This window comes from Boleophthalmus pectinirostris, unplaced genomic scaffold (genome assembly GCF_026225935.1).
Source record: "Boleophthalmus pectinirostris isolate CB_2022bp ecotype Guang Dong unplaced genomic scaffold, ASM2622593v1 HiC_scaffold_9, whole genome shotgun sequence".
NCBI lineage: Eukaryota > Metazoa > Chordata > Actinopteri > Gobiiformes > Gobiidae > Boleophthalmus > Boleophthalmus pectinirostris.
In genome coordinates, this window is record NW_026571541.1 from 23,556,659 (window position 1) to 23,574,590 (window position 17,932).

General features: G+C 39.1%; 2 protein-coding genes across 2 annotated transcripts; both read right to left on the reverse strand.

Moving 5' to 3' along the window:
* Positions 1-4,727: 4,727 nt before the first annotated feature.
* Positions 4,728-11,656, reverse strand: rab38a (RAB38a, member RAS oncogene family). Its single transcript, XM_020940483.2, has 3 exons — positions 11,301-11,656; positions 9,143-9,423; positions 4,728-5,975 (listed from the first exon to the last, which is right to left on the reverse strand). The coding sequence occupies exons 1-3, from the start codon at positions 11,497-11,499 to the stop codon at positions 5,820-5,822; spliced, it is 636 nt and encodes a 211-aa protein (XP_020796142.1). The 5' UTR covers positions 11,500-11,656; the 3' UTR covers positions 4,728-5,819.
* Positions 11,657-11,850: 194 nt separating this feature from the next.
* ctsc (cathepsin C) lies at positions 11,851-17,308 on the reverse strand. Its single transcript, XM_020940348.2, has 8 exons — positions 16,823-17,308; positions 16,475-16,620; positions 15,900-16,054; positions 15,584-15,739; positions 15,230-15,348; positions 14,429-14,560; positions 14,121-14,353; positions 11,851-13,969 (listed from the first exon to the last, which is right to left on the reverse strand). The coding sequence occupies exons 1-8, from the start codon at positions 16,980-16,982 to the stop codon at positions 13,703-13,705; spliced, it is 1,368 nt and encodes a 455-aa protein (XP_020796007.1). The 5' UTR covers positions 16,983-17,308; the 3' UTR covers positions 11,851-13,702.
* Positions 17,309-17,932: the final 624 nt, after the last annotated feature.

A 17,932-nucleotide genomic window follows, 5' to 3' on the forward strand; every position in this document is an offset into this window, starting at 1 on the left:
TACATTTTACCAAGATGCTCCACGAATGTTGATTAAATGATTTCGTGACTAAATGAATCGAATACTGTTCCTAATTGGTACATGAATTACCATTTTTTACAAGGAATATCACTTGCATTGGTGTTAATGAGCTTGTAAAGACAACAGCATAATTGAAAATGCTCTTGCGACTGGGACTGTCTCAAGTGCATCGGGGGACAAGCAGGAACCAAAGCAGCCGGTGTCTGTGTTACATGTCCTGTGGGCTAGTTATCCTGTGTCTGAGTTGGTCGTGAATGATGAGTCACTGAGTCGGCCTCTTTGAAATTCCCATTCCATTTCAAAGTCCTGCTGCGGAGGGGTCAGTTGTATACACACATACACAAGGGGAGATTAATACGCACTCACGTCAATGGGCACGCAGACCAACACGCACGTCCATCGATCAAAAGCAAGAGGCCCAGCCGTTATTTTCATTCATCCCCTGTCTCCTGTGGCTCCACATATTGATTCTTTTACTTAGTGTTTAATTCTGGGCAGAAGTAAGCCTGGCACTGCCACAACTTCTAATACCTCTCTCGATGTTTATTGACCATAGTAGCACTATTCAACTGAGCTAAGGGTGTGTATTTCTGCTTGAGCTGGTTTACGTCCTCTGTTCAGAAATTTTATTACTCTTTTTACTTGTACAGCTGCTTCTACAAGGTATTGTACTGAAACTGCATTGAATGAGGTTTAATTGTCATCTTGGGAAATAGTGGCTTGCATTCTTGCCTCACAGCAAGAAGGAGTCAGTTCAAATCCAAGTCCATTATATGGTATCCTTCTGTATTTTTGAGTTTGTATATCCTTAACACATTTTTCCTTGGTTATTTCAATAGTATATCCATCATCAGATGTGTGAAATTTATGTTTGAATGATAAGCAAAATTTTCGTCTTTCTTTCTTTATGTATTTTAGGAAATCATGTTTTTGTTCCTATTAATTGCTTGATCTGGTATTGGTATACCTTTCTGATATTTCATGATACGGTGCAATAAAATCAATAGGAAAAACTGGGTCTTGCCCCCATCTGAGAGCATGACAACATCACATTCTATAATCTAAAAAACACCACCACCTGAACATCTCTGAAGGCATCCAGAGGCATAACAGCTTCATGGAGGCCTTGATTGAAAAGGGCTTCGTCCATAAGCGCCAAGAGCAGAGGAGAGCCAATCAACTTCACAAAAAACACATGAAACACGGGTGCTTCAAGAAGAACATGGTGAATCAGTACAAGCAGCAACCAGCCCAGAAGCTGCACACCAAGCTGAGACAAACTCACCCTGAGCAGAAACCTACTCAGCCCAGAGACGTGGTCATGAAGGTCCAAGGCACAGACTGTCTAGACCCACAGGAGATCTTTCCAGACCTTTTACTAACTCTCCATCAGACTCTCAGGAATGAGGGTCTACTCAGCTCAATGCAAAATAAAAAATTGCAACTGCAATTAAATGAGTTTTATCTGTACAGTGTAATACACTATTGGTAGTACATATATACTTCAACTACCTCAAGCTATTAAAACACGATACCACATTTACCCTTGACTGTGCCTGGCAGACCAAACACAGTCAATGTTATTTGTTCTGAAAGTAGTACATAACATAATATTGTGATGGATACGGCACATAACAAATTTTGAAAAAGATGATTCCTCTGCGACCCATTATAGGACCACCCACAGAACATCTATTTAGAAGGAAATAAATGAGTAAATAATAATCAAGTCGAACAAGTGGTTACCCCTTGTGTAAATAATAAATGAATGAGGTCAAATGCATTAACTCCAATAATGTATGAACCACAGAGAAAAAGATGAAAATGGCTAAAGTTACATTGGTTTTAACATAGCTTGGTAAATGTAAACAGATGTATTATTGGCTTGCAATAAGAAGATATATTTACACTGTGTAATAAAGATTTATATACAGCACCCAAGCATACATTAGCCATTTTGAAACACTTGAGAGAAACCTTACAGAGGTTAAAGGCCTGTGCATGTATTACCATAAATCACCTGCAGAATAATTACAATATCTATCTGTGTGAGAAAATGGTAGATACTTGAAGTCACTCTGAAATCACGTGCAGCTTACTTCCTCCTTATCCTCCATGACTGAGAAGTCTTGTGATTATGCCCCCTTGTTGTGGTTCCTTACTCTTTCTGCCTCTCTCTGCCTCTCTCTCCCCTTTTTTTCTCCCTCTCTCCTTCCCTCTCTTTTCCAGCATTTCCTTGTGTTGTGAATCAAGGAGAACTAAAGGATATGGTCTGTATGTAAACCGACGCATCACAGTCTGAGCAGCTCGTTACCTTAGAGACCAGGATAAATCTGCTGAAATCTTCTGATCATCTCTGTAATGCGTGTACAGGCAACGTGTGGGAGTATAGAAAAAAGGGGGCAGCTTCTGACATGCAGTCTCACAACAACAATAAAAAAATGAAAATTCTCAACAAAACTCAGCAGTTCGATCTCTCCCCTTCTGCCCTTGTTTTCACACACAAATTGTAGCATCAATGCAGCAAATCAGAACTAATTATTACAATTTGGACAGTGGCACGGGCTCCCTCGCTATTGTACCCTGCTAACCCATTATGTGAGAGAGAATAGACAAGCTGGTGTGGAGCAATAGGCAACCGCAGAGGTGAAAACTGTTGTCTGTGTAAAGGGGTAATTAGGAGAAAAGGACAAGACAGTGTTGGAAATGTTTTTAGACAAAACCTTACCTCTAATTGGAGCAAATAGTCATAACAGGAATGTGGCATGAAGGTAGGATTCAAAAGGTTATGGTTCTGGCAGGCTGGAGGGGCTGATGGAGTCACATGCCAGGTCGAAAGCAGGTCATGCAAAAGGAAAAAAGTAAAGATCAACAAACAACAACTACTATAATCTGAACTTCTCACAGTCCAAATCGGATTTTTGAGCATATTAGCAAAGGTATCCTGCACTGGGAAAAAGTGCAGGGAGTGCTAATGCTGACAAGAACGCAGGAATGTTTGATCACAAGATTCAACTTAACCATTAAAATGTATGTGTGTATGTCTATCTATACATGTATAGATATATAGCATAAAGATTAAGCAACATGTTGTGTAAGACCCATTTGAAAAAAAAGAAAGGAATTGGTAATTTTATAGACTGAAAATTGTGCATTTTATAATTTCTTGATTCTAGGAAAGCAAAGGGGATACCTATCTTAACTTGCTCCTTGGCCTTTGTGGCTAGTTACTAGACAGACTGATATTTTGGTTGGTCTATATATATTTTTAGCATATGTGTTATCGGGCCTAAATATCCAGCATAGGAAAGGATTTTGTTTTGGCCAACCAGCTACTTAGAAATATGCACAAGGCTTTAATTTGAACACTTTAGTAAAGAGTGTATTGAACATAATGTGACTTTGGACTTGTGACTGAAGCTTGCAGTAAAACAGAGTTGTTCATAATAAATTTAGCAAATGTAATTTGGGGGGAAAATCTACATTGGCCCTACATACTGGTCCAAAAAATCTCTTTCGCTGGACAGTAAATAATCTTGGTCGATCTCTAGTTAACCTACCAGACTTTTAGGGTTTTAATTAGCCAGAGTTATGATAGCTGTATAGTTTAGATATTTGTAATGAAATATACACAATAAGCTGTAAAGTCACGCTAGCATTCATAACATTATTGGACGGTGATCAAATCTAGCTGAACTAAAAAAATAGCTTGCATTGGAATAGTTAGAACTACTAGTATAGAAGAAAATGTAAAGTGGCTAGTGCATTAGAAGTCTAAATGAAAATCTTGGTGGATTTTACTAGTTGGCTAGTGAAAACTGATGATAATGTTAGCCTTTCACTAGGTCATATGTTAAGTAAGAAGAAACTCAGCCTACCTGTGCATACTGTGTAGAACAGATGTAGGCCAATGTAGGCAAAGTCAGCCTTATAATTCCATTGGGGACCATTAAGCCTTCTCCAGAGCTAACTGTAAATCTAACTATGAAACATCTTGCTTCTCTGCTATCTTTGCTCATTAATTGACTGAGTAATGCTAGGTGCCTACGTCACCTGTCTGCACTGACTGGTGTGATGCGGATGACATGAGCCTACCTATGCTAATGTTAGTCACACTAGCTCTAGCATATTAGGCCTAAAGAAATCATTATCACTTTATTTTTCTTTACCCATTTAGACCACGATGCTGCAGATTTTGGAATCGGTGGAGGAAAGAGCACATGGCCTCATACGAAGATCATGCGGTCTTCTTCACCTGGTGCTGACAACGTCAAAGAGCGACGCAAGGTCAGCGTCCTGTGGAGTAAAATTCTGACGCCAGAAAGTAGCTTCTGTCTAAAGTTAATTGGGGGAAATAGTGAATTAAGGAAAATAAATTAGACAAAATGAGTGAAGTGCCGCAAAATTGTCTCATTTGTAAGTCAGCCTACTAGTAAACCAGCTTTTGCAACAATTATTACACCACTATTAAGTTAACTCACGTAGCGCAGGAAGTAGTTAATTATTATGAATGTGACAACCACAAGGCCTTTTCTCCAAGTCAGAAAAACTACTGTTTCTGAAATTACAAGAAAGTGGACAGGAAAAACATACAGACTTAAGGTTGTTTTTATTCAAAATACAATGAATGTTATTTCAGGTCATCAAAAACCTGGGTTATTCTCTGAAAGTACATCTTTGGTTATTTCTCTTGACTTGTAGTTTTACATTTGCAGGCTACTATTACACACACAAACTAGACTATAGGCTACTAATCAGAGCACAGAATGGTCCATTCCACTACCATGTATAAAACTTTTATTCTGTTAGCGTAATAGCCTATGCATTTCAAATACAATAGCCTATTGAGTAAAAACCATAGACATATAATTATAATATTCTTTAAACAGTCTCTGGTAAAAACACCCAATTAAATAATAGAATTTATTATATAAAGTTATGTAACGTTCGGACTATGATATTCACAGGCAGAGCAACCACATGACACCATAAATGCAGCCGATTCATTTAGAAAAAAAAAGTATGACTGAAAAATACTGGACGAAATGGAAAACGACTTTTGCTCATGCGTTGTGCTGCAATAAATACTGAATAGAGATACTTTATTTCTTCCAAAATTATGGAACTGGTTGTAGCTATATCTATTAGCTAAATGCTACATACCTCTGTGCGTTTGATTGGTTTCAGTCAATTAAAGGGTACAACTGGGTAAGTAGCCTACATGGATAATTTTCACTAAACACAGCAATTTTTACAGATGAATGTGCAAACTTTCGAAAAGTTTTTTTGTTGTTGTTTGTTTGTTTGTTTGTTTGTTTTTACGCAGTGTGAACTTTATTTCAGTCATAACATAAACCACTTGTGGTTCAGGCTATACTTTTTTACTTCAACTGAATATGTTGGCCCAAACCATTTTGTTATCTTTCAATCTTCTTAATGCGATAAACCCAAACACCAAAACACACTTGGGACAATATGCTACTTTTAACCAAAATGTGGTCTATGTATGCACTAAAAGAATAGCATGTCATTATGAGCTGTCTCCACAATGCTGTCAAACCCTGCCCCAGAGTTGACCTTGTCTTGACAAGCACCCATCTGTACTTGTCCATATATATCTACACATTTGGTCTCTCCAGTCCATCTAATTTCTGAGTCCATTGGTTTCCTGTCATTCCTGACGCTGGGGCATTGGCACACTTCTCCTCTTCATTAAAAGCTGCCAGAGTCATTGTGCCTCTGCGTCTTGCTGGCTGACCATAATGAGATACAAAAGGACATCCGCGTTTGGTGAGCGCTTACTGGGAGCGGAAGCAGGCGGAGCACGTTCCTCCTCTGTCCTTCTCCAGCTGAGGTGTGACCGTATCGGGGACTTCTGATTGGAGCATGTCTTTCTCACTGGCAATGATGTGTTTCACCAAGCAGTTCGCCGCCTCATCAATGTTTATGTTTTCCTGCAGGATACAAAGGGAAATTAGAAATGGTCAAAGGTATAAACATAATAAACAGTTGTAAATTAGCCTTGAACAAGAGAATTAATGAGGTAGAACGTGTCAAACAAAGACATCTGGCACACTCACTCTTAACAGTTACCCATCCCTTTGTATTGTGACTGAAAAGGTTTAACACGTTTATTTATTTTCTATAGGGGCCATATCTCAAAGTGCACATTGGTGGAGTAATTGGAATCTGGCTGTCTCACCAAAAAGTCTGTGCAATCCCAAACTGGCTACATCCAGGGAGGTGAGTCTTCTTTAGTTTAATGGTAAAACCTATTTCCATCGTGTTAAATTGGCTTATCAATCAAATTGCAAATATCTTCATTACATGTCCATCAATGACCATAAAATGTTTGTATTTTAAGAATTTTTATTACAATTCTAATTCTGTCTACACCTTCAAAATGTTCTGTTCCACCTTGTGATGTCATGTAGCTTATACGACCTCAAACATTTAGTTGAGTAGAGATTGACTATTCTATTCTTTTTCAGTGTTTTGTTTTGTTTTTGTTTGTTTTTTTGCTTGAGAGAAGAATTCACCTTAAATATGCAGGGATTGTGTTAAACATGTGAATGAAAAAAAACACAACTCTAGGTATGTTTTAGATGAGGAAACAGCATTATAACATAAATCTGAAAAAGTGTAATATGGACCCTTTAATTAAATATAGGATATTCAGATTGGCACAGGTCAACTCTGGCTATTGCTTAAGTGAATTATAATAACTTCCTCTGTGTCAGTGTAAATGGAAAAGTGTAATTTAGGAAGAATATTGAATGACTGGTGATGGCTTAGCAAACTATAAAATGGCCTGAGGAGTTAGGGGAGTAATTCATATGCACACCGAACCAGCAGGGATTATAAATGTGCTGTATGCAAACACTTAGTTAATATGTGGAGTGTGAGAGAGTCAGAGCCTTGCCTGCATATTCACTGCAAAGATCTAACAGCGTGTTCAGTAGGATGTGACACAGTGGAGTCTGTAAAACCTCTAAACCCTTTGAGAATGCCAACACATGCCCAAAACACTACATACCCTCATCCATCATGCATTCCCTAAGATCTATGCAGCGAGATTTGACTTTTCCAAATAAAATACACTTTGTTTTATCAGTGTGATGTCCTTCCTCTTACTCCTCTGTGCACACTAAAGCATGCCCCGTGTAGTTGAAGATAAAAGCTTTGAATAATTCCTCTCGACTATTCAGCTCTGGGCTTTATTAAGAGTGCATCAAGTCCGATCGTGCTGTATTAAGAACTCCCCTTTATATCCTTAAAGGCAACTACATAGCTTTTGTAGCACTTATTACATTTAAAAACGTGAAACATTGATTTGCACTTACAAGTCTATTTACATTAAAGGTCACTAGCAATTTATGCGAAAACTGCAACCGTGCATACATAATGATTGATTCTAGCTTGGTATCGCTCGCACAACATCTCCCTTTGTGCACAGTAGACCAAATACCAAAAGAGCTTTGTGGTCACAGCTAATAATGGTTTTAGCATTTAGCTCCCACTAATTGGTCCCATCGATGATCAGTTGTGGTTGTTGCTCTATATTTTCTTGCCTTAGCCCATAGCTGTGAGATTCCTGCTCCACATTAGCAGCTATAATAGGCTATGTGGTGGTGTGTCACTGTGCTAGTGTGTAGGTGGGTGAATCCACAGCTCATCTTGTGGTCTGGGCTTTCTCACCACCTTCTTTCATTCTGTTCCGAGTCAAGACAATACAATAGGGATGTTACTCTGAAATGTGCCCTACTCTCTATTTATTTTCATTGCTTTAGTAATATTTGCACAATTTTCCAGTAGATTGTGGGTTAAGTGTTAGTCTTGGCAACTTTGGGTCTTAGGTGGGGCACATTTGTAACAGCATGCAGTCACATACATAACATAGTCAGATGCACACTCATTCAAATTTTTTGAGTCACTATTCCAGTAAGAAGTCAAATTAACAAGATAGCAGTAATAGTGATTACTAGGGGTGGAACAATAATATCGTAATATCGTATCGTCAAATTTCTCACAATAATATTGTGGTCCATCACAATATATAAGTCTCTTATATATTAGTAAGTATTAGTAAGTTATTGGTGCAGAAATAGCTAAAAATTTAAAAAAAATTTAAAAGACAAAAAAAAAGACAGAACTACATAGGCCATGATCCTTTGCTCCATTTCACTGTAGACTATAAGTAGAAATAACAATTCTAAGAACTTTTAAGCCTTAGTTCTTTGGATTAAGTCTTGTCAAGGCATTTTAAGAGGAAAAAGTAGCATATTAACAGTTCTGTTAGCCTTCGCAAAATATTGCAATAAATATCATACCGTGAGATGTATATCATGAAAATATTGTATCAAGAGATTTGGATATTGTTACATCCCTAATTGTGAGCTTCCCACCATATCGTGAGCTTTCCCACAATATCGCAATAAATACCGTACCATGAGGTTCATACCGTGACAATATTGTATCGTGAGACTTGGATATTGTTACACCTCTAGTAATTACAGTAAGAAATTGTAGGTGTTCAGTAGAGTAATACTACAAAAATAAAGGAATTGTTAAAGAAGTCTCAAAAGTAGCAGAAGCATATATAGATAATACATATCGCAATTTTTTTCCACTTGGGGTCATGACTCACAGTATCTCTTATCAATTTTTTTTTTAAATGGCTTCTCATTTGGAGCAATCTACATTGTCTTGGGAGTCATTTATTTTACCTAATGCTTACACTGAATTGGCTTTGGACACCATGTTGCTCTATAGTACATTAGGAAAATAAAGTTTTTAACTCAGGAACTTTGGATATAGAAAAAATTACAATTCCTCTCATGTCCTATAAACATGTCAGTGGTTTTTTTGACTATTGATTTTAAAATGCCAGTGCCGAGTTCCTGTACAAGGGTGTCCTCTTCACCATTCCTGCTCATTATCAGTAGTGTGTCTGCGTTGGCATTTCCACAGGGATGATCAGGTGCTGCGTGTGACACAGTGGAGCTGGCAGGGAGTCACGGCCCAAGGACATTTAAATGGGATGAGATGTCTGGTGGTTTCAGCCTGTACTTGTTTTGTATTCACAGCACAACACAGCCCAACAAGAATGACCTTTCCTCACCTTGGCGGAGGTCTCGAACCACCCCACGAATCCGTTTTCCTGACAAAACTGCTCCATCTTTATCCCATTGTTGGTCAAGACGTCACGGCCCTGGTCACATTTGTTGGCCAAAAGCACAGTTGCTACATGTTTCCCATTGGCAAGTGTCAGTTTGGAATCTAAGTCTTCCTTCCATTTGGTGACAGCGTCGAAGGAAGCAGGTCTGGTGACGTCAAACACAATGAATGCTCCCATGGCCTCGCGATAATACACACGGGTCATGTTGCCAAATCGTTCCTGACCTGTAATACACATCATATTGGTATTTAATTAACCGACATGTTTAATATTGACACTATATTATAAAAACATAAAAATCTATCATTTGTTTCTGGTCAAAAAGTGATCAAGATTGAATCATCTAAAAGATCTATATTCATTAAAGCTTGTTTTGGATATAGCTTTTGTACTGTACTCAAAACCTAAATATTACATGCATGTTTTGAATTTCGATACAGTCAGTTGCAGAGTTGCATTGGGAGGAAAGGGAAAGCATTACAATAACTGATTTGAACCACTCTGTGTGCAAATCCATGTCTGGGAGAGGCACAGTAATGATCTTGTAAGTAAATTGTAAATGATATAAGCAATATGTAGAATACATGCTGGCCATTTTCTATCATAGATTCGATTTACTTCAGGACTAACTGAGTTGGTGTTACAAATGGGGGACTATGAATACAGTGTTTGGAATGTACATGGTTCAGGTTGATCCTAGTAGTCTGATACTCCTTGGTGTGTACAGCCCTGTGAGCTGTAGAAAAATTACTGCTAAAAATAGAAGGGAAAGTCGCAGCTTGTTTTGGGAAAAGCCAAGAAGTATCGAGTGATTTATTACGTTGGTGCCATGAGAAAACTCAATGAAGCAAAAATATCCCCAAAATGCTGAAATGCTTAAATGTAAAACTGAGATGTACTGTACGATTTGGCAAATAGAAGAAACATATGAAAAGTGTTCACTACCCACATCACTTTTATGCACATGAAGGCATCTTAACACAGGCTCAGGCCTCAAATCTGCCTCACATGAGCTGCAGACACATGACTGTATGTGCTACAGGAGAAAGCGCAGGAGGAGAGCAGGTCCAAGCATTCTTCTGGCCCTCAGCCGACTCTCATGTGAGCCTCTTATCTGACCCTGCAGCATCACACTCAAAGCCTGCATTATAACTAATTCCTGGGGCCATTGCACCATTTGTTTGCATCACTGTGACATCAAACTGCGTTAGGTATGTGTTTTGTTTTGTTTTTTTGTTGTTTTTTTTTCTACAAATTCCTCACCACCAGGGATGTTCTATATCGGCATTTTTCTTACGTTAGATAGTGGAAATAATCTTTTCTTTGATACAGAATGTATTTTTGTATTGTATTTTAAAAGGTCAACAAGGACACATAATTATGCATCACGAACACAACTTTTGAACATGGTTCAGACCAGTTTAAGTAAAAATAATCTGGATGGATAGCATGGTGGTTTTAAATTTGTTGTGATAGTGTATACAGCCATTTAATTTACAGAAACATGTACACAATATGTTTAATAATATTTACAACTCATGTTCTTATTTCTTTTCTATAATATCAGCAATTCCACGCAAAATTATTTGAAGTGAGTAATGCCAACATGTCAGCTGGTGGACATGAGCAATCATGACCCTGAATAACCCTTTTTACCATCCCTTTGGTGAGGAAATGTCAACTGTGACCAACCGGTCATGTGTCTTTTCACTATACAATCATGTGTTACTCACTATACATATGCAGTATGAGTAATGGTCTTTTATTACAATTAACTGAATTGTTATAACAGCAAAGTATAACTTTAGAGACAAGTGTTTCATTTGTGGATGAAAGTAATGTACACCTGTGGGCCCAACTCTACCTGAATGGTTTTCAAAGTAGGTGTTGACAGGCTAATACAAATCTAAGGGACAAAGCAGCAATCAACTTGACTGAGATTGATGCAAAAACATAGCCTAGCCTACAGCCTACTGAATAATTAAAACACCGCACATAAAAACCAGAAAACTGTCTATAACCATTTCCTAGAGAAAGTTATACTTGTTTCTTAGAAGTTAATACTGACAAAAATTTATGACACGATGTACGTAAAAGTTACCTGCGATGTCCCACAGCTGAAGGCGCACGGTCTCTTGGTCCCAGTTGAGCACTTTGAGGGCGAAGTCCACTCCAATTGTGGCGCGATAGTTGGGGCTGAAGTTATGATGTACATACCGTTTTATGATGCTGGTCTTGCCGACCCCAAGGTCCCCGATTACAAGGATCTTATAAAGATGTTCCTTATGGTTGTTCTGCATCGCGACCCGAGAGAGCGAGATCTAAGCATGAATCCACCTTTAGCGTCAAGGATGAGGTGTTTGAAGGGGCCAGAGAGCGCAGCGCGGAAAACACAGCACAGAGCCAAAGAGAAGGATGGCGAAGAGCACAGGGTGGTAAGGTACAGCCCGGCCCACATGGGGATGTGGAGCAAGACGTCTGGACCTTGTGACTCACTTAGGACGCTGTAAGGGAGTAGCAGTGCCCTCGCAAGACATGTGAAAAGTGCTAGAAATGGTAGTATTAAATAGACTGAATAGTATTAAGAATGGTTATACATTTCATGAGATAAACTTTATAATCAAATTATAAAATACACCAACAAATCAGACTTTTGTTTTTTATAGCTTTAGTTACGTTTTATTTCCTTTTGTCCAACAGTGCAAACATTTACATTTTCTGAAACAGTACTGTGAAGTCAGCATTTTAATGAATCACAAATGATTTACATGATGTTGTAATCAAATATTCCCTTTTAAAATTAAAATAAAAAAAGGCATCCTAGGTTCAAATTGGATAAAAACTAGAGCCCGACCGATATATCGGTTGGCCGATATTATCGTCTGATATGGGCAACTTTGGGCATATCGGCCGATATGCTTGCTGATAGGGGCCGATATTTCACGTGGGCATGTTATACCTCGTTATAAAGCTTAGACTCTCTACATTCTGTTCATTTAATCCAATTTACAGACAGATAAATGTCCTAATATGTGGCTCCACATCAGTATTTATTTACGGAGTCATTTGTCTCTGTGTCCGTACTGTCCCTGAACACACCACAGAGTCGCGTCACTCACGTGTGTTTGTTTACACCTGCAGACACAGATCCAAACACTGAGATTATATTCTTTTTACGGACAATCGGTTTGAGTCTGGATTAAAAGGACATTTATTAGTGCAGATTTGTGATGTGAGGAGGAGCCTGTATGAGCGGTGAGTGTTGGAAATATGTCGACTCTGAAGCTAGTTTTTGTCATTTGTTATGGGTTAGCTGCTGTAGCTCCCGCACATAAACAGACTGTTTTCTATTGGTCTGTTCTAAAGTGACTATATTGGCTGTATATTTGCTACTGGACCTGCACTGATATGTAAATGAGCTGTGAATAGACGTGTGAATTATAACATTTGCGCATATAATTAATTACCGCGGCGCGCACGTATTTACGGCTAAAGGCTAATAGCGCTACTTTCTTTACTAGTTATGGGTCCGTCGCGAACGAAATGACTCTTAGAACCGGCTCTTTGAAGGGAACGACGGGAGCCTGATCCTTATTGGGAGCCGTGTTTTCTCTTTCTCTCACTTTTTTCTCTTCACGCCGCGTGCAGATTCGTAGTTTGACAGCGGCAGCGGCTCAAAACGAAACTTTGAGAAATTTGCGTGTACGTAGGATTAAAAAAAAAACGAGCATATTTGACTGTAGTTTAGCATAAAATAAATAAGTCCCGGTTTAGTCCTTTTTCAGTCCTGGTTTAGACCTGGTTCAGTCCTGATTCAGTCCTGCTTTAGACGTGCTTTAGACCTGCTTGCAACAAAACAATCTGAAGAGCCACTTGGGAGCCAAAAGAACCAGCAGCTTTTAGTGAGCCGAGCCAAAAGAGCCGGTTCTCTGAAAAGAACTGGAATACCAATCACTAGTGTCTAGAATGTGATGCAAAAATGCCATTAAGCCAACCTACTGTCTGTAAATATGATGTAAAGAGGCAGAATAACAATAAATGTAGCCTAAATAAACCCAATTTAAAATCCACCAGAGTCAAACCTAAGTTTTTTAAACAATTAAACATTTACAGTGAATTTTTACATCACTAAATATATCGGCGATTATATCGGCTATCGGCAGCTCCAACTTCCATTATACCGGTTTCATATCGGCCACCGCAAAATCCCTATCGGTCGGGCTCTAATAAAAACCATATGATACAATTAAGGGCACATAATTAAAATCTCATTTATGCTTCCCTGAGAATGCAGAACACATCAATTGCACAAAGATGAAGAGTTTCAGCATGTATCCAACCCTTTTTGAAAAGGCTAAGAATATTTCTATCAATTATCTTATACTTTGCTTCCTTTTGGATGTCCCTTTTCATCAGTAAAATTAGAACCTCAAGAATCAAAACAATAAAAACATAGTTTTCCAATTTAAAAATTGGCTCCCATAAAGGTTTTCCCTTTTCTAACTACAGCTTGGGGATGGGACTGGCTGCAACAGCGATGCTCTCAATGGAACATTCGTCGCTCCCCCTGCGGATGCGGAAGTAGCCCTCTTCTCCCCAGGCGGTGCCCCAGCTATTCTTAACTATCCAGTACTTTTGTCCAGTCATGTGACAGTGGCCATAACCCACCAGCAGCACGGCGTGGTTGGTCAGTTCAAAAGGATTGACAGTATCAATGAGACCAGTGTGATGGTAGATGCCCTCTTTGTAATGCATGAAGTCAGGATACACCTTTAGGAAAACAATTCAAGTCATTGATAGAATATAAAGACATGAGGACCAGAGTATGCAAGTAAAAGCAATTAATCAGACCTGACATGGTTCTAACAGAAACCTTTTGATGGCGTGAAACAACATCAGAATTTAAACACCCATAATTTACCTCAAACGCCACTGCCATGGGTCCATTCTTAACGAGCTCCAACATCATGGCTGCTTCACTGCAGGCACCGTAAAATCCACCAACATAGTTGTATTCTGCAGCATAAGTGCGCCCGCATTTTTGAGAAAGACCACAAGGGGTGTCTTTGCCAACATACGGAAAGCAGGATTCCTCCACCACACCAAAGTCCTGCACATACTTCCCAATCAGATACGGGAATCCACCATCACAACCTTTAAATGAGAAGGTAAATTAAAAATAATTATCTTTTTTCCGTTCATAATTTTGTTACTCTTTCATTAATGTACCTTGGGAGTATTCTGAACACGATACGATCTGTTGAGGGCTGAGGATGGGTGTCTGGCTGTTGTTGGTCAAAATGCGGATTCGTGCCTCCAGCATTCCCATTGAAGCAAAGGAATAGCAGCTACCACAGGAGGCTGAAAAAGAGAACATAAAAGGTTCACACAAAAGTCAGGTACACATCCATTGTACTTGCTAAAATAAACTGAGATAAGGTTAGCAGTTTCTGATAGAGCATCATAGTCTGAAAAAAGCTTTATGCAGCATTGTAAAAAGCAAATTAGGTCACAGAAAAGACTTTAGGGATTTACTGAGCAGAGTAATTGTAGAGATAATTCATGCCAAGGTTATGGTGGCTTTTATTTGTGCTTCACTTAACAACCACAAAGCAATACTTACAAATGTCTATGGTACATTTTCTCTAGCACAGCTGATAAAAACATTTTAGATTTTTGTGGTACTAAAATCTATTTGACTTGAGACCGTGGCAGAGGGCCTAACGCAGGCTTAGGGGGCTTCTACTGAAACACTCCAGGCCTCTCCAGATCTTTATACCCAGTACTGCCGAGGCCCTCCTAGACACTCAGCAGACATAATCTGTGCTCTCACACACTAGGCTGTGCAGAAACACAAGGGAAGGCACAATCCAGGCTAAAGCTCGCCAAAAGGGAAGCCATTGTACTGGATAAATGCTCTTCAGCACTGACAGCTGCTACAGTGAAACCTACTCAATTGTCCGCATATATAAAAATGTCATATTTGCCATGCTTGCCTGATTTGTATATTCAGACATGTTTATGATTTACCTTGGTTTCGTACAGCGCTGACAAAGTTAACACCATTGACGTTCCTCCAGTCCCAGTGGGCAGGGAGAGCAGCTGCCATCTTGGCTACATCACTTGTCACAGGGGCTGGGCGAGCGCGTCTGTGCAGGTATATTTCAACCATCATAAAAGATGTTACCCCAAAAAAAAAAAACATGCTTCAAGTCTGGGCATGATGTTGTCAGCTGAGCACATGATTTATGGTACAGTTTCACCTTCTATGCAAGTGTACAGGAGACATTTATAAAGAGGTTTATTTATGTAACACTAGAGTGGAGTAATGGGGTCTCCAAAGGCATCCTAAGGTAATGAACAAGAACATGAGGGAGAACTCACACAGGGATCCGAGATGCAGGACCTCCAGCTCTGTACTGCAGCTCCAACAGACTGTAGGTTTCATGTTCAAGATAAGGCTGAGCTTTCCAAAGGCTTTGAACGGAGTTGATTGCATCAATGAAGTCCAGATTGTGTTTGTATGAGCTCTGGAGATACCTAAGATTGAGCAGCATTTGATTAGATCAATAATAACATTGATTTTTGCCTTAAGTAGAAGACCTTCAAGATAGATAGTAGATATTTTCTAACACAAGACACTAAAGAAATATTCATATGTGACTTGCCGCAGCTTTTGTGAATATTGCTGTAGACCTACTTTCTGCTGAAGATCGGCTGGGCGTCCCTTCGGGGTGGCACTCCTTTCACTTTTTTCCCCACAAAACAGGCCCAGTTGTTTCCTAAGACATCATGAACCCATCCTGGCAGGGTCTGATCACAGTAACTGATCACCTGTGGACCATCCTGAGAGTACTGCAATGGAGGGCATTTAAAATAAAAAAAACATGTGCATAAATCAAAAAAGCACCATAAAATTATGAAGTGTCCAGTCAATAAAATCATTACAACGTATCTTTATTTTTTTTTTACAGAACAGGAATTATAAAATGGTTAACAAAAAAAAAAAAAAAAAAGATATAAAGAGGAAGTTTAGACCTAGAAAAATCAGGACAAGAAAGCCAAATGTGGCACTTCCCTCGGCCAAGTATCATGTGATTGTCTTCTCACACAACACTATGTGGGCCTATATTTTTAAGTAATAGTGTCTTAAAAATAAATTTGTTATGGCCCTTTTGATTCTGTGTTTTAATACTGAAGAAATATGACCTTAAATACCAATTCAGGCCTCTGCAAGCATGTATAAATTAAGTACAGCAAAAGGATGAGACTTACCTTGAAAAAACCAAACCATTTGTATCCACCAAGCACCACCTCATAACCTTGGTTGTAGATGAGCGTGAAGAAGCCAGTGTTGCCCAATTCATCAATGGCTACATCCTGTTTTTCCAGGGTCACGGTTACTGAGCTTGCTCCAACAGCTTTAAAGTAAAATACAACACTGACATTTGGAATTGCTTTTAAATTTAACAATGGATTTTACTGTTTGCACCGCCAATTCATGGTTAGGACGAGAATCAGGAAATGAAAGAGCCACCTGCCCCAACTTGTGATATTCAAGGCCCGATCACTCCGTCACATGACTTTATAATTATAAGCAGGCTAACACAAAAACAGGTTTACCTTCTGCTGAACAGTTGATGCTCTTATCGTGACCTCCTTTGGACACTTGAAAGACCCATGTGCCCAGCAGGTCTTCATAAGAGCAGTTCGCCGGTGTGTCAGCCCAGGACGACTCAACCCAGATCAGGAGAACACAGAACAGCACACCGCTGAGCCTCATGGTGATGAGAAGGAGACGAGCCGCTCTTAGAAACACTCTGCTGCCTGTGCGTACAGGTGACCTACTGTCGCCAAACAAACAGCGCAGGGGAATTTGAACTTCCCTGTTGTTCCGACTGATTTATGCAAGCGCAACTTTTTCAAAGAGCACTACAAGTCAAGATGAGTGTTGTTCCAGCGTCACACAAAGAGTTATGTCAATCTTCTAATTAACACACATTTAAAATATAGATTTAATAGCCTAAACTGGGCATTTTCACCGAACACATAAAGACAATTTATCACAGGAAATGCCCGTAGGTGGGTCTATGTGTAGCACATTCTGTCTGGCAACATTGAAACGCAAGAAGTTCACCTCTTGTCTCCTCGTGTTCTTTGTTCGAGTTTCTCATGTGATATGCTCGCGTGTCATGTGACTTTTCATACAATGCACATGCGCAAAGGAGCCCCAACACTTGAGCGTTACTCATGTCTGTACTCACTACTATAAATAGCTAAAGTATCGTTGCTGTTTCTATTGGTTAGTTGCCAAAACGTTATTTGAAGATAGTTTTATTTTTTGTGGATTGTGCAGCTCTTCTGCATCTTCCCATCAGGCTTTCTTGTCAGTAGTGCAGTAGGCTAAAAAGCTCCGTAAGCAGTGCTATGGGTGGCAGTCGGTAAAATTACTCATTAATACATTATTTGGACAGTGTTTGTGAAACATCACACTATCTCAGTGTAGCATCACTGTTGGCCCAGGTGACATTCACATGTCATAATAAAAGTTTATAAATGTTGTAATGTTTTGTGATTCTCTTGTGTTCATTGCTGACTATTGCAGTTCAGTCAGAATAGTGGGACTTTGACCACGCATAAGAAATAATACCTACTGATTACTATACAATATTTTATTTTTTTTTTTATGAAATCTATATTTAATTCATATAGTCTATGAAGAACAGGCCTTGT